Raw genomic sequence first — 21,014 nt, 5'->3', positions numbered from 1 at the left:
GGAAAATAAGAGCTAAGCAATTTTAGGGATTATTGTCACTAGACATCTAGACGGAAAAACCAAGACCTTTAGAGACTGCTAGACTTCCAGAACAGAGCATGTTCCCACCCTTAGAAGTCTCCATCATACACCGTTCATTTCAGCCTGTGGGAATAACAAATGTAGAGTGTCTGTTGTGTATATACTTATATTATGAAGTTAATGTGTTGTCCGTCCTTACTCTTTTTCTTTTCTATTAAGGCCCGCCTACACTGACACAATCCAAAGAGGGCGCAGCAAAACAATGGAAACTCCAGGGCCGTGTGACTTTGGGTTTACTAGTCTAACTGGGCATGCTCAGTCGCCAGGCAGATTTTTTTCCGTGAAGTGGAAACTACAACAGCGCGTACTGAGCGCGCACAAGTAGGCGTGCCCTCATGGAATTTAGAACGTTGCCGAGCCAATGGGGCCTCGCGGCCGTCTGCCGGAGGTTCTCATTGGAGGAGCGGGGAGGCGAGCGAGTAGAGGGTCCTTGGAGGGAGCCGCCGAGGTACAGGTCGGAGAGGCCGTACCCCGCGCGTGAGCAGCTGCAGCGGCGGCGGCAACATCCAGCGGCGGTACCAGCAGTTCCAGCCCGTTGCTTTACTTTTTAGCTGCACGAACATAATCATTATGCCGAAGAGAAAGGTGAGTCTTACTAGAAAAGATTGCAAAGGCCTTCAAATTGTGCTTACAGCAAACCTTGTCATTGCAATGGCTTGCGCGGAATACGCTCAGTAATAAGTCGGAGATTGCGAATCTCTTTGCTGTCCACGTTTGTTTTCCGATGCTTGTTGTAGACATTTTTCCTTTTTTCTCTCCCTCTCACCGTCCCCATCGATCTCTCAGTGTTACTTTCTGTCAGGCGACGCGGTTTCCCCTCTTTTTGAACTCATTCTCTGTGGAATGATTTCCATCTTCAGTAAGAAGCAAAAGCGATTTACATTCCCCCCTCCATGAAGGGAGTTTTCTCTGCAAACTGCCTAGTTGTTATTAGTGCGGAAGGAAAGCAGCGAGAGGGGAAAAAGCGAGCACTTGCATAGGGAGATCGAAAAAGATAAGTAAGTCGGACAGATGTTGGGGTTATTCCCACGTGGGCCGTGCCCACGGCTGGGTGCGTCGCGATGGCTCTTGAGTCTAAGGGAGAGGGAAAGCCATGTTTAAAATAGCGCTCACCCCCCTGCTCGCCTCCGCTACAGACCCGTATGTACCAACTCTAGTGTCAATCAGGGCTGGGGACGGCGCAGGCGGGGCCCGGGGTGGCCGGACTTGCCCCGCAGTTCGCGGCGAGATCCGCGCAGTTGGCAATGGGCAAAGTGGATGGCGCCTAGAGCCTGGGTCACCCACTGAGGCTGCCAACGGCTGGGGACACCAAATCCGCTGTGGCGACCCAAACCCACACTCAGTCGGGGAAGGCGGGGTACGCCCTCTCCCGCGCTCCTATGTGCTAGAGAGAACTGGGGTCACATTAGTCTCATCTTCTCCTTGAGGACTATTATGTCCCCTTCCGCGCAGGCCTCGGACATCAAGTATATCGCGCAGGGACGTGTAATTCTCTTGGAGTCTCAGGGAGGGAAGGGAAGGCTTCCCGCTACCCAGAGAAAACAGGTGTGTGGCGGCTGTTCCTAAGAAAATGCTTTGCACCCTTCCGCTGCCTGCCCCAGTGTTTCCAACAGTGTCAACCAGTGACAGTATTAAATTTGAGGCAGAATTACAGATAATTTCTTGCTTTATCGGTTGAAGACTGGGCTGATTTGTGTGTCTAAGTGAATGCATTACTTAAAAATACAGAAGCTTTTGCCTTATCTGTCATTATTGAAAATTTGACGGAAACTTGTCTCTTTAAAAAAAAATGAATTAATTACACCAGTTTTTTTTTATCTTAGAGTTTATTTGGCACATACTGTGTGTCTCTTTCTGTGGGAATAGTTTGACTTACAGTATCTCATTTAATTCTCAGAACACCCTTGAGAAGTGTTTCACCATTGAACTGGTATTAGAGACATAAATTACCCAACGTCTTTCCAACCAACAGCAAGTAACAGCGATTTAATTAGATGCTGTAGGTCCTAAGTTGTTAACTTCAAACATTATATACTCATTCCCTTTATTTAGTGCTGGGTGTGTCAAGAGGAATTTAGGAAATCTAAAGATACTCCCAGCCTGAGAAGATGGATGGCTTATTGAGAGTGCTAATACTTGAGATTCATTATTTAAACTTAATTTTTATGAAAGTATTGTTTTTCCAGCCCTGTTCTACTAAAATAAGGATATTAACATGACGCCACCATTTTCAGCCTTTTATCTGAGCTTTAATGACAAGGTTTGGAATTTTAGTAGAGTCAAAGGAACTAATCATCAAGAAATGGTTTACAGGAAGGAGGGAGGGGGGTAAGGAGGAAAGGAGGGGGAAAGATCAAATCAAGGAACATGTATAAAGGACCCACGGACAAAGCCAAAGTGGGGAAGGACTGAGGGAGGGAGGTGAAGGTGAGTGGGGCAGGGGAAAGTGGTGGCGGGAAAATGGAGACAATTGTAGTAGAACAATAGAAATAAAGAAAATAATATATATTAAAAAAAGAAGAAAAGAAATGGTTTAGAGGGTTAGTTGACACTATCTCCTTTCCTGGGAATTATTAACACATTTAGATGAATAGTAGGCTAGATGGGCATGAATCCTTGATGTATAACTGACCCTGACACAGTAGAATCCTTGTTGTTCAAGAGCTGGAGTTGGTGAAACCATCACCTCTACCTCTCCCTCAGTGTCCACCTCTCTTGAGGAAATAGAAGGGAAGAAAAGGAGAGCAGTAGACGAACTGGCTTTGATTATTGTTTTATTTCTCTATGGAGGAATAAGGCAAGGATCCCCCATGAAGCCAGGCATTCTGGGACTAGGGGCACACCTGTGTACAGGCATCTGTGTGTCATCCCTCAGGACATCAGAGTATTCTTCAGAGATGACAAACCTCTCCTTGAGTAATAGGAAGCCTTTTTGTTTATACCTAGAGCTCAAAGACCTGGACAGAGGCAGCTGCCTTGGCCACCCCATCCATCATTTAAACCTTAGAGCTGCCTGATGGAATCTTGAAGTTTAGTGGAACTTATATCGGAAGCCATTGTTGTTAAGTAAAATAAAGCCTGCCTAGCTGCAAAGACAAGAACTGACAAAATCAGTGCCTAACTTTTGGAGATCTATAAATCTGGAGTAACTGTCAAAAACATTTGCATAGTACTACTGGTCAGTGTTTTTTGACTGAAGGATGGCCTGTTCTACATTATAAGTTTTAAAAGTACCCCATGATACTTTGCATTCTTCGCCTCTTTTTTTACCTTTTCCCAGAAATAAAGAAAAATTATTTAGTGAGCACATGCTTAGGCTTCTGCAGAGTAAGAAAGGGCATTACTAATAAAACACCTGGAGTGAAAATATAATAAATAAAATTATAATGCTAAAAACACCTGGAATCCTAGCACTGCTTTAATGCCAGTTTGCTCCCAAGGAGCTTCTATTTAATTCAGTGAGGTGATGAGAGTAGTAGATACAAAACAATTGAATAATATTAAGCCTGTATATATATTCCAGAATATATAGTACAGATTCTAAAAGCTGTAGGATAGATAAGGAAAGAAGGTTGAATTTGGGATGGTCTTGAAAATGTGAGTAGAACTCACATACAAAGAAAAAACAGTCATTCTCTGTTATTAGGCATTTGAATACCTCTTCCGATTGTGTCTTTACATGAGCAGGCCTCCGTTACACAATTCAAAGCCCATAATATCCACATTAATGTAAAATATTCTTATGATATTTCTTAATCATATCTTTGTTTTACCTGTATCTTTGGATATGACAGCTACATTAAACCAAATGGTTTTTTATGACTGATGTAGTATTTTTTTGAAGCAATACATCACTCAACAGTGAGTTCTTCAGTTAGCATTACATGTCTAACTGAGTTTGTGAGATTTAAAGAAATAAAGTCGACTTTCCTATATATTTATTACCTAATGGGTGGGGGGGGGTCGATGAGCCGCTACCTATTAATAGTGAGTGGAATAGCAGGAAAATTATAATATTTATGGACTCACGTGGTGGTGGGACAGTGTGTGGCTCAGTTCTACCTCTTCGGCTCAGGCACCCACCAATGCCTGTCTGTGTTCATCATGTTGTTCAGTGATGATCTGATGTTCTACTAAAGGGTCATCAGCCAGTGAGGCCTAGAGTCATAGTCCAGGCATGATTAGCAACAGCAAACACATTTTTCCATCCTTCTTTATATTTTTCCAGTTTCTCATCACTAGAACTATTAGAAATGCCTGATGTGTCACATCAGAAATTCTCTCATGAGACAGTTTTCCATGAATTTGGGATGTAAACATTAGTATTTCTACACTTAAAATAAAGATGTAAAGGGGGAAAAAAGGCTATCTGTCTCCTGCTTTGAAATTTGAAGTTAGGTTTGATCTTTTTTTCTTAAAATAGACTCAGTAGTGCTTGGCTTGGCACAGGGGATGCTTAACTAGCAATACTCAAGATTTCTGATTAATCTTTCATAAGAATATCACAAGTTATAACACAGACAGACTCTAAATGAAAATACAGATACATTTGACTATGTGAAAATGAATATTTCAGTATGGAAAAAAAAACACTGTTAAAATTTAAAGACTAATGAAAAACTAGGAAAAATATTTGTACCAACTAGCACTGAAGAAAGGTTGCTATTTTTAAAAAATAAAATCTCAAAAGTCTTAATGGAAAAGATGTATTTCCTTGTAAGAAAAAACAGACTCAAATATATGAAAATGTTTTGTTTCACTAGAAATCAAAGAAATGTATATTATTAAGAATAATGATATAATTTTTAAAGATCAGTCTGGCCTGGCTTTTAAAAATGATTGGAAGTACCACTGACCATTGCTGAGTAATAGTGACACTCCAGTAACTCTCAAGCAATGTGGTTAGGAGAATAATTTCTTTAAAAAAAAAAAGCTTTATTGGGGTCTGATCTACTTACCATAAGGTTAAGTCATCTATTCAGAGTATACAGATCAATGATTTTTAATAAATGTATAGAGTGGTGTTACATTACCACAATCCAGTTTTAAACCATCTCCATCACTCCAAAAAGCTCTCTTATGTTGTTTGCACCCAGCCCCTATTCCCATCCCAGTCCCAGGCAACCATTAATCTACTGTGTGTAGGTTGCCTTTTCTGGGAATTTTATGTAAAAGGAATCGAACAATATATAGTCTTTTGTGTCTGATTTCTTTCATTCAGCATAATGTTTTTGAATTCCGTACGTATTATAGCACATATCAGTACTTCATTCTTTTTTATTGCCCAATAATACTCCATTGAATGAATATACTATTTTTTGTTTATCCTCTCACAGGTTGATGAACATTTGGATTATTACAGTTTTCCGTTATTATAAATAATGCAGCCATGAATAAGTATAAGTATTGTGTATAAGTATTTCATGGACATGTTTTAATTTCTCTTGGGAAGTTTCCTAAAGAGAGAACTAGTGGGTGGTATGAAGGTGTCTTTAATATTTTCAAAAACTTACAAACTATTTCCAAAGTGATTGTACCATCAGTGCATGAGAGTTTGTTTCTCCACATTCTTGCTCAAACTTGAGATTGTTAGTTCTTTTGCTATAGTCATTCTAATGAATTTAACTTACATTTCCATAATAACTAATGATAACAAGCATCTTTCCATGTGCTTACTAGCACAATGTCTATTCAAATTTTTCCCCCATTTTCAAACTGGATTTTTTGTCTTATTATTGAGTTTTAAGAGTTCTTTATATTTTCTGGATCCAAGTCCTTTATCAGATATATGATTTGTAGATATTTTATTCCAGTCTGTGGCTTTTTTAAATTAACAAACTGTCTTAATGATATTTTTTTAAAGAACAGAAGTTTTAAATCTTTACCTAATCCAAAGTCACAGGTATTTTCTTCTAGAGCTTTTATCTCATATTTAGGTCTATATTCCATTTTGAGTTAATTTTGGATATAATGTGAGATAAAGGTTTATTTATTTATTTACTTTTTGGCATGTGTGTGTATATATAGTTTCCCAGCACCAGTTGTTGCAAAGATAATTCTTTTTCCACTGAATTGTCTAGGTACCTTTCTTGAAAATCAACCATGAATGTAAAGATTTATTTTGGGGCTCCAAGTTGTGTTCGATTCTCTATATAGTCCATTCTTAACGTTAATAGCACATTATCGTGGTTTTATAGTAAGATCTGAAATGTAATAATGTCAATTCTCTACTTTGTTCTTTTTTCCAAAATTGTTTTGGCTATTACATCTTTCACATTTTCATATGAATTTTAGGATCGGCTTGTAAATTTCTGTAGAAATGCCTATCATGATTTGGATGGGGATGGAATTAAACTTATAAATCAATTTGGAGAGAATTGCCATCTTAGCTATATTGAGTTTCCTGGTCTGACTGATAGTATGCCATCCATAAGTACTGAGTTTAATTGAGTTAACATTGATATTGAACCTACATTTGTGTAAAAACTCCAGAAAGGCAGGGTTGTTCAGTTTATTCACTCATTCACTCATTCCATGTTAAATAGACATTTCTTGAGCATCACCTTTAGGCAAGGTACCCATCACCATAGGAAAGTAAGCAAATAATTATTATTTGTCAATCCTTTTTGAAATGAATGAATAAATGCCCTTACTTTCATAATCTTTCTGTCTGATAGGATAGGTAATCTACATATGCAAGTATTTATAATTCATGACAAGAAGTGATAATAAGCCACAAGAAAAGCAACAAGCATTTAAAGGTTTGGCCAGGGTGCATGTCCAAAGAAAAAAACACTGACAACAAGTTTTTGGTTTAAATGGTTGAGGGTTATAGCTTTTTTTTTTTTTAATCTTAAAAGGATCGGTACTAGTTTGTTACTAAAGGTCAGCTGACATCTGTCTTTCTGTGAAGTATTACTTTCTTTGCAGTATGAGGAAGTTCAGTCCAAGGCCTGTTACTACAGTTGAGATTAGATTGTAAACAGTAGCCATCCTCCTTCATTGTAGAGATTCAGTGACTTTTTGGCCCTTGTCTTTCTGTTAATGACCCTCTCGTATTGTAAACGTGGTTGTCTGGCTCCATCTTTTTAAGTTGGCACACCTTGATTGATTACCTAATTTTGAATTAATTTTGTAATCCTAATTCTGCTTTAGCATGAAGTCTTTGATAGCTCTCTCTCTTTCTCTCTCTCTTCTTTTTTTAACTCTCATAGCTTCTAGCACAGGTACTGTAACTTTGTTGAATAAGTATATGAATGAATGGTTTTCAAGAGAAGAAAGTCTAAGCTTAATTATTTCATATACTTGTTGGGGAGATAGTCCAATTTGATCTGGCTTTACTGTTTACTAGCTATGAGTTAAGGCAGGTTACTTAACTTCTTCCTAGCTTCTAAATTTTTAAATCTCTGACACTCAGTTTCCTCAACTGTAAAACCAAAGAGAGAATTATGTTCTACCTCATTGGGTTGTTGGAGGAATTAAATGAAATATTGAATGAGCAGTTCACAGCACAGTGCCTGGCACATGTAGAAGAGTCTATGGATGTTCATTATTGTGATAATGATATTTTTAATTATTAAGAGAATTACAGTGAAATAATAGGCTTATAGTAAGCACCGAACTTCCATTTTGCAGGAGGGCGAATGGCACACACAGTGGATAGGGAGCAAGCATATCTCACCCTGGATGTCCAATTAACTCTAATTATAGGAGTAAATGTTCAGCAACCAAATAATAAATGTAGTGCTTTTGAAAGAACGTAAGCTTTAATCTGGTGCATTTTTACATGGTTTGTTTTTCTTATAAAAATGTGTTTAAAAATGTCTTCATATAACATAAAAATTCTCTTGGCAAATCAGTTATCAAGTGATCCTCTTTACCTGTATTTTCCTCCTAAGACACTCCTTTTGTTTACACCAAGATTAAATGTATCCCACTTTTCTGCAGGGAACAGTTTGGAAATAGTGACTGAAAGAAACGCCATTTAAGCTGTCTGCTTTCACAGTATCTAGTATGTTGAAATATGAGGTTAGTCTCTTGAATAATTTAAAAATCAGTGTTGAGAATAACAAACCAAATCAAAATGGTGAATTGTTTTATCACTGGCTGCTTATTGTACATTTCATTTTATTTTCATAAAAGTTCACTCAAATCACATATCGTTCCTAGTCAAGATTTTTATTGAGTCTAGTGTTCTTATATCTGTGGAACTGCCCAGAAACAGTGCCATTTACGTGTGCCCAAGGCAAATGCATATTCAGTTGCACATAAAGTAAATGATATGCATATTCAGAAGTAGGGAAATAGAGGAAACAATTTTAAAATTCGAAATTCATTCTAAAATTTAATATTTTAAGAGAAACATATCACTAACAACATATGCATACGTTTGTTACTATTAAAATGTAAATAGCTACCATTTATTGAATGCCTGGATGTGCCAGGTCTGAGCTATATGCTTTATATTCATTAGGCACCTTAGTTTTAGTAAGAACACGTGAAGTTACTAGAAATATATATGGGGAGTATTATGGTATAATTTCATATTACTTCATTTTACCCTCACAACAGTTCTGTGAGGTTATCCTCATCTCACGGACAATGATATGACAGCAACGTTAGGTAGCTTTCTATGACTCGGGCACTGTTCTGAGCACTTTGCATTGATGAACTGAATCCTCCCGGTAAGGTGGGCACTCCTTACACTGCCACGTTGCAGGAGGCCCAGTGACAGGAATGGCCAAGCTGGGATTGCAGTCCTGGCCGCCTGGCTGCGGAGCCTGCGCGCTTGACCACACAGCCCTCGGCCTGTCCCACACGCAGTGAGAGAGAAGGATTTCCACTGGGTCACACAGCTAGAAAGTGATAGAATCAGGATTCTAACCTAGCCCTTTTTTACTCAAGAATTTTGCTCTTAACCATTCCACAGTATGTTTCATCAATGTTTATTTCTAATAATCTGATGTAGCTTTATATAAAGGCGCTCAATGAATGAAACAAGGAAGAATCGAAAGGTATATAAACTTGTGAGAGTTTATTTGTTTAAAATGTTGTTTTTATTAACATGTATGCTGATGCCATTGTTGCAAGGTGCTAGTCAGAGAAAGTTACCCAGCAAGTCACTGTTATCTGTGCTCATGCCCCATGGCAAGAGCGAGGGTCCAGGCCTCAGCTTCTGGGAGAGGCACATTATCGTGGAGTCTCCTGGGTATTTCAGTAACTCATGGTATAGGGTCATATACAATCTCCTCACCCAAGTATTGAAGGCTGTCAGTACCAAGAGTCTAAGGCTTCATATTTTTTCAAATTCCACCATGAACTGCGGATTTACTATTGCCAAGATACATTGTTTCCATTCATTTTTTATGTACAGAATAATAAGGATACTCCACTATGGCCAGAAACATGTAAATACACTTGGATATTATACAGTCTATTGAGAGATTGTAATATAAATATTAAGCCACCATTATTTAGACATTGGATTTAAAAAATTAGCAGATGCTTTTGTTTTTCGAGCTCATCAAATAAGAATAAAAGCTTTATAGCTAGGAAAATCTATTGGACCTAGGACCGAATGGATTTTATTTCGGTGTTCTGGATTACCAGTTGATTAATTTTTAATAATAAAGATTATTTTTAAAGGTATAAAATGATATTGTTGTAAAATTATATCGTGATTATTTTGAGCCAGTACAAAGATAAAAACAAAATCTACCCTGAGAAGTGTTTTTTTTTTTTCTGAGTACTTTACTTACCTTTATTTATTTAAAAGATATATTACCACTGTAAACTGTGAATTAGGTATTAGAGATTTTCATTTTTTGACTTTAAAAAAATGTTTATTTAATCTTTATTATATTTTTTGCCACTACCATTTAGTCCCCTTATAGCCCTCTCCCCCCAGCAGTCCCCACACTGCTGTCCATGGCCATGAGCCCTTTTTCCTTTTTGCTCAGTCCCTCCACCCCGTCACCTCCCTGCATCCCACTAGCTGTCATCTTGCTCTTTTATCTATGAGTCTGTCTCCATTTTCCTTGTTAGTTCATTTTGTTCATTAGATTCCCCATATGAGTGAAATCATATGGCATCTGTCTTTCTCTGACCAGCTTATTTGAGTTAGCATGATTTTCTCCAGGTCCATCAATACTGTCCCAAAAAGTAAAATTTTCTTCTTATGGCCAAGTAGCATCCCATTTGTGCAAATGTCCCATAGTTTTACCCACATTGACCTAAGTGTCAATGGACTGACACCTAGGCTGTTTCTATATCTTGACGATTGTAAATAACGCTGCAATGAACATAGGGTTGCTTATATTCTTTTGAATTACTGTTTTGGGTTCCTTTGGATATATTCCCAGAAGTGGGATACCTGGGTCAAAAGGCAGATCCATTTTTAATTTTTTGAGGTATGTCCATACTGCTTTCCTCAAGTGCTGGCAAGAATGTGGAGAAAGGAGATCCCTTTAGCACTGTGGGTGGCAGAAGTGTTTTGTTTTGTTTTTTTTAATTTCTTTTTCTTTTCTTTCCTTCACTCTCTTTTTCTTTTTGGGTGTAAGCTATGGTTTTTTACAATACCAGACAGAATTAGTTAAAGTCTACTTTGTGGGGAGTTGTGAGTATTTCGCATGGTATATGTGAGAGATAAACATATTATAGAGTTGAGGTGATCAAGGTGTGAAGCTTTAAAGACTGCTTCTGAAGTTTCATGTATGTGTCATCTAATAGATTTTTTAAAGATTATTTATTTATTTATTTATTTATTTATTTTTAGAAGGAAGGGAAGGAGAGAGGGAGAGATCAGTGTGTGGTTGCCACTTGCTCCCCTCCCCCTACTGGGGACCTGGCCCACAGTCCAGGCATGTGCCCTGATTGGGGATCGAACCAGCAACCGTTTGGTTTGCAGGCCAGCACTCAATCCACTGAGCCACACCAGCCAGAGCCCATATAATAGATTGTTTTTTAACTATATTTTTTCTTTCTACTTTTCATTGCTTTCCTTTACCTATTCTCTTGATATAATTTTTCATTTTACTGTCTCCCCCCTTTTTATTGTTGCTCAATTAAGAGTTGTCCCATTTTTCCCCTATTACTCTCCCTTGCCCTACCCACCCTGCACCTCCTACATTCAGTGCTCCTCACTGTTGTGTTTGTCCATGAGTCCTTTATACATGTTCTTTGACTTGACCCTTCCCCTTCTTTCCTGTTACTCCCCTCTCCCACCCTCTCCAGTCACTGTCAATTTGTTTTTTATTTCCACGTATCTGATTTTATTTTGCTTGCATGTTTGTTGATTAGGATCCACTTACATGTCAGATCATATGGTATTTGTCTTTCACCCCCTGGCTTATTTCACTTAGCTTAATGCTCTCAAGTTCCATCTTGCTGTCATGCAGGATAGGAGCTCCTTCTTTCTTTTTTGCTGCATAGTATTCCACTGTGTAAATGTACCACAGTTTTTTGATCCACTCATTTACTGATGGGCACTTAGGCTGTTTCCAGCCCTTGGCTATTTTAAATTGTGCTGCTATGAACATTGATTGGGGTGCACAGGTTCTTTTGAATTGGTGTTTCAGAAGTCTTAGGGTATAATCCCAGCAGTGGAATTGTTGGGTCAAAAGGCAGTTCCATTTTTAGTTTTTTGAAGAAATTCCATACTGTTTTCTACAGTGGCTGCACCAGTCTGCATTCCCACCAACAGTGCACTAGGGTTCCCTTTTCTCCACAGCCTCGCCAGCACCTGTTGTTTGTGGATCTGTTTATGATGGCCATTCTGACCGGTGTGAAGTGGTATCTCATTGTGGTTTTAATTTGCATTCCTCTGATGGCTAGTGATGCAGAGCACTTTTTCATGTGTCTCTGGGACCTGTGTATGCCCTCCTTGGAGAAGTGTCTGTTCAGATCCTTTGCCCATTTTTAATTGGATTGTTTGTCTTCCTGGAGTGGATTCATGTGAGTTCTTTATATGTTTGGAGATCAAACCCTTGTACAAGGTATCACTAGCAAGTATATTTTCCCATACTGTTGGTTCCCTTTTCACTTTGCTGATATTTTCTTTACCTGTGCAGAAGTTTTTTAATTTGGTATAGTCCCATTTGTTTATTCTTTCCTTTATATCCATTGCTCTGGGGGACATATGAGTGAAAATATTGCTATGTGGGATATCTGAAATTTTCCTGCCTGTGTTCTCCTCTAGGACTTATATGGTGTCATCATGACCTATATTTAATATTTAAGTCTTTTATCCATCTTGAGTTTATCTTTGTATATGGTGTAAGTTGGTGGTTTAGTTTCTTTTTTTTTGTATGTAGCTTTCCAGATTTCCCAGCACCGTTTGTTGAAGAGACTATTTTTATTCCATTTTAAGCTCCTGCCCACTTCGTTGAATATTAATTGACCATAGAGGCATGGGTTTATTTCTGGGCTCTCTATTCTGTTCCATTGGTCTATGTGTCCGTTCTTTTGCCAGTACCAGACTGTTTTGATTACAGTGGTGTTTTCCCCTTTTAGTGGTCACATATCAGTCACATCAGAGCCAGCTGATTAGTTTTGTAAAAATACAAGGAACATCATAACTGTGTTTACCAATTCATATCTGAGCCAAAGTAACTGTCTGGCACATCCTTTAAAAGCCCAGGTATAAAAGTTGGTAGACTTGTGTTTATGTGGACGCTACTACTCTTTACCAGGTGAAAGTAACTTGACCTCTTTAAACCTCCACTCTTCATCTGTAAAATGAAAATGTTGATTGCCCCTGTGTATCTGAATGCTATTGAGAGGACCAAATACAAGATCAATGTGCAAGTACATGGGAAAATATAAAGTACTATAAAAATTATAGAAATGATTTGGTGTTTTTGTCTTTAGTTTTAATAGTACTTGTATCTGTGTATGTAACCATTTAAAAACCCAAAATAGTAAATTTATGTTCATCTCAACATACAGTATTTTTTAATGAGAAATTGCTTACTGTTATTCCAAGAAGTTCACAAATGAGAGGGAATAAGAAACACTCTGTTACATTTTATGTGCCCCTTGGCTAAGTGTACAAATTAATATATTTCCCAAACCAAAAGCCCTTTGGTCTTCTAGCATCCCAGACCTGCATCCGGTTTTGAAATTAGGACAATTTAGAGTGGTGTAGTGCGAAAGAGCATAAACTCTGGGACATCCTACCTGAGTCTGAATCCCAGCCTTTCCACTTACCAACAAGATTGCCAGCTTGGTTAATCTTGGGCAAGTTACTTAACTCTCTGGTCTCAATTCCTCATTTATAAGGTAGACATGATGCTATTTTAGCAGCCTCACAGGGTTGTGATAAGGATTAATTCATTTAGATCATTGTCTTGCATGTAGTGCAATATGCATATTTATTAAGATTATGATTATTTCTCTGGCTCTCTTCTCTTGTCCTTTTCCAAGACCCCAGTACCTGGAACCCCTATAATATTCATAGAACGCTTTGCAGTTTGATTAATAAGTATACAAGTAAGTCAGGCAAGTGAGATCATCATGTCCATCTTCTTAATTTTACTCTTGAGAAACTTAGACCCAAGGCCATGAGTGATAAGGTCGAATAGAATGCAGGCTCTGACCTCAGTCAGGGCTTCCTCCATGATCCCACGCCATACAAAACCACAGCACATGAAGAAATGTAACTCATGAAAGGGCAACTCATACCAAAGAGTTGTGTAAAATATTTTGAATTATTTATTTCATATTAATGATATACCCCCATTATTTAATTATGTATATTTATGCTAATAAAAATTTCACTGAACCTAGCTGAACATGGTTTTTTCTTTACTTTCAGTTTCCTTTTATAATGTGAACTATTTTTCCTAAAAAGTATCCCTCAGAAAAGAGAGAGTTGCTGTTTATTTCAATTCACCCAAAGTCTTTTTTTTTTTTTTTAAGATTTTACTTATTTATTTTTCAAGAGAAAGGAAGGGAGAAAGAGATCAATCGGTTGCCAGGTGCCTCACCCCCAACTGGGGACCTGGCCCACAACCCCGGCATGTGCCCTGATTGGAAATCGAACCTGTGACCCTTCAGTTCACAGGCCTGGGCTCAGTCCACTGAGCCACACCAGCCAGGGTCATCTGAAGTATTTTAAAGCAGAAGTATTAACTCAGTTACTTTTATCTTGACCACAAAATATTACTCTGGGAAGATTCTAACCTGACATAACTTTAATAAATGTAATTTGGGTTTATAGAGATTGGTTAAATTAATCAACATAAGCAAAGGAGGAGGTAGCAAAGAAATTTAACATCCATTTGATTATTAATCCTCTGCAGGTGATCTCTCAATTCCAGGTACTAGATTTTTAAAGATTTTTTTAAAAGCAATACAATAATAGAAGGTCCCAAAATACACCTTCAGGATGAATTAAAAACAACCATGCTAATGTTAAGCAATGGTCCTGATGGATTTGAATAAAAATTTTAGTGTCTATTTCATGTGTTATAGGAATATTTGAATTTAAGGGAACTGTTATTAGAAAAACCTCGTGATACTTCATAGGCATTTATAGAGGGAAATTAATGTTGCATTACTCAAATATTTGTTTGTTAATCTTAGCAGAAGTGGTTATAGACACATTTCAGTCTTCTCTGGATGGGTTATTTGGCTTTTCTTGTCCTAGAATGGTTGTCTTCTGCTAACCAGCTCACTATCAGACTGCTTTCTCATCTCCAACCTTGCATTTGTAACATAGATTGAAAATTAACTTTAGAAGAAATTGTAAATAATAAAAAAATTAAAAATATTGGCCAGCAAATTACAGAAAAATCACCGCCACGTAATACATTCCCCAAGTTAAAAGAAGTGATTATTGGTTATACCTACTCCCAGCTTTTTCACATTATAATGGATAACCCAGGAGTTGAGACTGGATTTGTTCTATGGCTGCTGGCAAATGGTTACAATAATTCAATTTCACTTAAATTATAAAGCAATAATCTTTGTCAGTAAAAATCTTAGAAGTAAAACTCTGAGAGCGTATATTTACCAGTAAAGACTTTTTAGAACTTTAATATAAGGTCCAGCTTGTTGTAAGAATCCTGAAGTCCCCTCTTCTTGTGGTTGAGAAACATGGCACCAGAGGGTACTAGACTTAAACTTCCCAACTTACTGTCATACCCTCAGTATACGAGGAGGGGACCCCCCAAAAATGGAATTTATTTATGAAAAATTGTGTATTTATTCTTACATATCACCTTCAAAACACTCTCTATTTGATGCAATATATCTATTGAGACTTTTTTCCCACTGCTCAAAACAGTTTTTGAACTCGTCATTTTTTATGCCATTTAGTGCTTCTGCTGTTTTTTTGTTTCACGTCTTTCACATCAGCAAAACCATGGCCCTCTGAGGACTTTTTTCTTCTGAGAAACAAAAAAAAGTTGCTCAGGGTGAGATTTGGGGGCACAGGGGTCATGCCATTTTTGGTCAAAAACTGCTGAACACTTGGTGCAGTGTGGGCCGGTGCGCTCATAAAGACCTCTTATGAAATGGGCAAACATGTTGAAAGAGTCTTCGAGAACAATTCACTGAAGCCAAAAGCAGCCTCTCACAACGCTTGCAGGTACACTGTTACAGATGGGTTCCTAGAACATCCACCTAGCAGGGGACGCCTGTATTACAAGGGGGCTGCCCTCCAGAAGATAATTCCAGTTATTTGGTAGTCCCGCCTCATATCTCCCTCTGCAGTGACAAATCTACAGGCTATTGCCATCTGGAAGTGTTCCCAAGCAAATGTTGAAGGGCATAAGGATTTTGTCATCTTCTCTGATGCCTTCCTGAGTTTGGAGGGAAAAAATTGGGCTCATGACCCCCACAGTACTCTCTGTAAAGTGGTAACTGCCATTTATTGAAAGAGAAGCTCAACAGTTGGGTAATTTTTTTCCTGTTGATTACTCATAGAAGGTCTATAGAATCAAAATTCCAAATTTCTTTTCTTGGTTTCCTGATAAGCACTGCTGGTCCTGTTGTGGTCTTAGGAAAGATACAGTTGTGCCCCTTCAGTACACTTCAGTTCCTCAGAAGCAGGACCCAGGCATCTTTGTGTGAAGAAAGAAAGGGTTTAGTACAGTCATCAGCTGCTAAGGATTTCTTGTTCCCCCTACCCACTCTCCTCCCACACTGGTGCAAGAGGGAGAGCTTTGGATCAGCATTTACAGTTCTCTTGGCATCCAGTCTTGGCCTACTTTGGTTCCTTCATATAAGCACAAATGAAGCGATTATGAATTATATGTCTTTGAACAGAAAATGAAGAGGCAGTGTATGAACCAGATGTATAAGCCATTTAAGAAACAGAGAAAATGCTATGAGTAAACCTAGTCATTGAATTTGTTTTAGGGAATAGACATGGCACTATTACCCTGGGCTTCGCTTCCAGCCCCACCCCCCAATATTGGTAATATTTTTTTTGGAAAAAAATTAAATGCAGAAAAGTCCAGGAAATAATATAGCATTCCTATTTACTCACTGCTCAAAATATACAAATTTGAATATTTTTATAGTATTTGATTCAGGTATTGTTAATAAATAAAATAAAACATTACAGGTAAAATTCAAGTTTGAAATACCCACTTGGTTCTTCTCTCTTGTCAGCTTCCCTAGAGACAACCATTATGAATTGGGTTTGTATCCTTCCAGTCCAGGATTTTATGCATTTATGACATGTATGCCATATATAAATCCATAATACTGATTTGTTCATGTTTTAAAATTTGTGGAAATGGAATCATATACATATGTTCTTGTTTTCTTCCTTCTGTCACTTGACATTATAATGAATGGGTATAATCTGTTGAGGTATATTGTAATGCTTAATGTATCTGGACTTTTTCTGTTGACTTAATTTGTGGTTTCTATTTATCATGTGTTTTCCCTTGCTTTGTTATTTTTTCCCCTTGCCTTTTATTTGTAAAATTTGCTTACTTTTTTATTCCTCCTGATTTGTAAGTTTAGAGATCCTATTTCCTTCCTTAAGAATTTTAATGACTATGTTTAAATTTCATTTTAACAAAGTCTAAAATTTTTCTGTATTGTCTTTCAAAACAAAACCAGAACCTTTAACTTCTGATCTATTCTACTCTCATTTTTTATGGTGGTTATTGTTGAGAACTGTGCTGTCCAGTATAGTAGTCAGCAGTTTCATGAGGCTGTTAACTACATAAAAAGAATGAGCTGAGTTTTTAAAACTTTAATTTTAATCCATTTAAATTAAAAAACCAGTTATTGGAAAATTTTAAATATCTTTGAAACAACCTGGATATGTAAAACCACTATAAACTTTATGAACTCTGAATACAAATCAGGTATCCCTAGTGAAAACTTAGCACTTGAATAAAGATGTGCTAAAATGTATAGTGCATGCCAGGTTTTGAAGATATAGTGCAAAAATGTTTGTGTAATATCTCAATAATTTGTATATTGATTACATGTTGAAGTGATAAAATTTTAGGTATATTTAGTTAAATAAAATACTATTAAAATTAATTTTATCTATTTTTAATTTTTCAATGTGGCTATTAGAAATTCTAGAATATTTCTATAGGATAGCACTGATACAGGATTTCTACTGAAACTTTTAAAAACTCACACACACATAAAATAGATGTATTATCTACAGGTAATAGATTTACCAACATATTTTATACATTTTTCTTACATACTTTCTTTCCATCTGGATTCAAGCTTTTAATGGCTGAATTTTACTGTTTAGTAATAGGTCCATATTGACAGAAAGGCTCCCTTGGTCTTTATAGTATTCTGCCCTTATCCTTAGCTGGGTATAGAATTCTAGTTTGATAGTCTTTCTCAGGTCCTTGAACTCCATTATTTTTTTACCTTTGTAGTTGCTGGTTAAAAGTAATTTTTTATAGATAATCCATCTTTTAACTCTGATAAAAGTTATTCAGCAGTTTTTTTTTAATCCTCACCAGAAGATACGTTCATTGATTTTAGAGAGGGGTTGTGGAGAGGGAGAGAGACATAGACATCGATGTGAGAAAGATCAGTTGGTTGCCTCCATTATGCACCCCTACTGGGGCTCAAACCCACAACCTAGGTGTGTGCCCAGATGGGGGATCAAACCTGCACCCTTTCTGGTGTACCACGTGATACTCCAACCAACTGAGCCACCCAGCTAGAGAAGCATTCTGTCGTTTTATTACAGTATTTCCATTGTGGTTTCCAGTTCATTCCTTCCTATGAGCTTTCAATCTGGAGACTCATGACTTCAATTTGGGAATAGTCTCAGCTTTATTTAGGTCTTTGCCTTCCTTCCAGTACCTCTGTTCTCTGCTTTCAAAATAACTATTAGGTATATGTGGAGCTTCTCAATTCACCACCATGTCTCCTAACCTCTCTCATATTATTCATTTCTTTATTTCTCCTTGTTGCATTGTGGGCTAATTTCTCAGCATTCTGTGACAGCTCATTATTATTTCTTTCACTTCCCCTGGCTTAGTGTTTATGTTTCAAGTTTTTCTTATTTCAGTGAGCCTACTTTTATTTTCAAAATTTGTAATAAAAAACTTTCAGCTGCCTGTTGATTTTTGCCGAAGTTCAGGCCTTCTTGGACAACCCTCTACCGTATTCTGGTCTCCAGGTGTTCAGTGGTCCGCCTGCCCGCTGACTTGCCCCAGATCAGCTCTCAGCAGTGCTCTAGACTCCCCGCATCCCTGTTGGGCCATTCATCTGGCCACTATGTATGTCCCCCACCCCATGCCAACGCTCAACTCAGGACCCATGACACTTGGGTGCTAAAGGAGCCTTAGATATATGAATGAGATCTTTTCGTTTGACCATGATTCATGATCCTGGAATGGTTTGACCATTCTAGGTTCAGACTAGATTAGCATAAACCTGCCCTGTAGTGAGGAGTGGGGTAAGAACCCATCTGCCTTGGAAGGCCCCGCCCCCCCATCCTAGTCACCTCATCCTTCCCATCAGCCTGCTAGAATATTGAAATATGTCTGAGATCATCTATGTACACCCTCAAGATTTGTTTCCCCCTTTTCTTTGTTACTATTCTTCACAATCCTTTGGGACAGAAAACTTCAGACTTTTCTTTTTATCCCTTCATACCGTGCCCTCTTTGCTGTTGCCAGCCTCATGGCTAAATGATAACATTTGACAGGGTGTGTGATAAGATAGCCTGAAATGGTTGGCCTTTCTGAATCGTATACCTGTTCATCTATGCAACAAAAGCATGTGACAAGGTTGCAGAGACTCTGGATGTAAGGGAATGTGCTCAAGTCCAAGGCTCTGTTGAATGTAATTTTATATTTGATAATTCAGGAGACTCATTAAGAGCTTATATCTTTTGTTGCCTAATATCTATATAACAATTCACAGCCTATGAAATGCTCTCCCCGGCACCTCGCTTGATCACAAACATCACCCTTTAAATTACACGTCATTATCATCTGTCATTCACAGGTAAAGAGACAGCCACAGTGATGAAGGCACTGCCTTAGATCACACAGCTCCTAGGTAGAAAGCCAAGAGTTAAGCCGGCGTCCTGACCTGCATCTGTGCCACAGTGCTGCACTGATCCCTGGGCGAAGATTAGTTGGGTTGTTCCTGACTGTAAATTAGTTACACGTTTGTTCACAGAAAGCCCCTGTGGAGAGATTGCCTAGCTTTGCCTAGAGTTGTAGTTGTTTACATGTCTAGTCTATGTTCATTCATCTGAAGACATTAATAATATTTTCAGTTATTCCTGCTTTTTTATGTGGCACCTTTTCAAGTTTCCCTTTTTCAATAACTTGCACCCAATTCAAACGTTGTTAGGTCCGTGTTTAGAGCGTAATCCCTCAGTCATATTGCTGTCACTATCCACTGCATGGAAAAATATTGAAAATAATGTCATTAAATCATTTTTTACTTTTTCAATGTCATTTAGCATCAGCAATGGTTATTTGCTTCTCCTTTAAATGTCTAACAGTAACAGGTAGAGGGTACCCCAGATAAATCTGCTGAGTGACCTGACAGGCGGAAAGGACAGCCCAGCAGCACTCTTTGACAGAAAAGGGTCTGGTTTGTGGCCAGAAGGGTCGAGATTGTAGCCAAGAAGTGAGCATGGGCAAATGGCCTACTTAGGGATTGTCTTCACATGATCAGACTTTTCAGGATTTTGCCCTCTCTGATTTGGCCGACTGATACAGCGCTAGATCTGTGAACCAGACAATCCTGTGCAAGAGGGTGGGAGGACAGAAGAGAGCAGCCCTGTTTCCCTTCGTGAAAGAGAAGGTTCCATGGAGGAGGGAGAAGTATTGATTTGGAAAACAGAAGAGAACTCCATGGACCTGGGAAGTTTGAGAGAGGGAGGAGAACTGGGTAACAGGAAACTCTAGCATGAAAAGGTTTGTTGTGTCCTTTGACTTGAAGAAAAGCTCTTTCTTTCTCAAACACTTCATATACTTCTGACCTATGTTTTACATAGTATGTTTACAAGCTTTCTTAATTTAGCATTATCATAGCCTATTTTTAATCCCATTAGTTACATTGTTCACTTAAACATTTCCAGTACGTCATTTCCAGTTATTCCATATAAGAAATGGTACAAATGAAACCATATTTTTGCAGTCTTCCTTTGAGTCCTGGTTCCAAAATTGGAATTGCTGGGTCATTTTATGATTAGCCCTATATGTCTTTTTCATATTGCCAGGTTGTTGTTTGAAAATATTATGTTAATTTACGGTGTCACTTGCACCAACAAACAGTGGGTTTTATGATCTTACATTTTTTTCTCATTTTATCGGATGAGACAATACCACACAGCTGTTGTATTTTGCGAAGCTAAACATTGTGCCAAACATTGGTTTGCTACTTGTAATTCTTCCTTATGGGAATTCTATTCATATCTTGTGTTAAATAGCTCAACTTTCTAATTAGTTTAATTGTTTTAATCTTAC

General features: G+C 37.9%; 1 protein-coding gene across 4 annotated transcripts in view; it reads left to right on the top strand.

Annotated features, from left to right (window-relative positions):
• Nucleotides 1-481: 481 nt before the first annotated feature.
• The window catches only part of HMGN3 (high mobility group nucleosomal binding domain 3), a 32,431-nt gene continuing 11,898 nt past the window's right edge, over nucleotides 482-21,014 (top strand). For all 4 annotated transcript variants that reach the window (XM_054569650.1, XM_054569648.1, XM_054569647.1 and 1 more), the window contains exon 1: nucleotides 482-666. In XM_054569650.1, the coding sequence (XP_054425625.1) occupies nucleotides 652-666 (15 nt within the window). In that variant the 5' untranslated portion in view covers nucleotides 482-651. The remainder of the gene's footprint in view (nucleotides 667-21,014) is intronic.

This window comes from Pteronotus mesoamericanus, unplaced genomic scaffold (assembly GCF_021234165.1).
Source record: "Pteronotus mesoamericanus isolate MK-2021 breed Mesoamerican mustached bat unplaced genomic scaffold, CSHL_Meso_final contig_20, whole genome shotgun sequence".
NCBI lineage: Eukaryota > Metazoa > Chordata > Mammalia > Chiroptera > Mormoopidae > Pteronotus > Pteronotus mesoamericanus.
The sequence above is the reverse complement of the archived record's forward strand: the minus strand, read 5'-3'. Positions and strand labels throughout refer to the sequence as shown.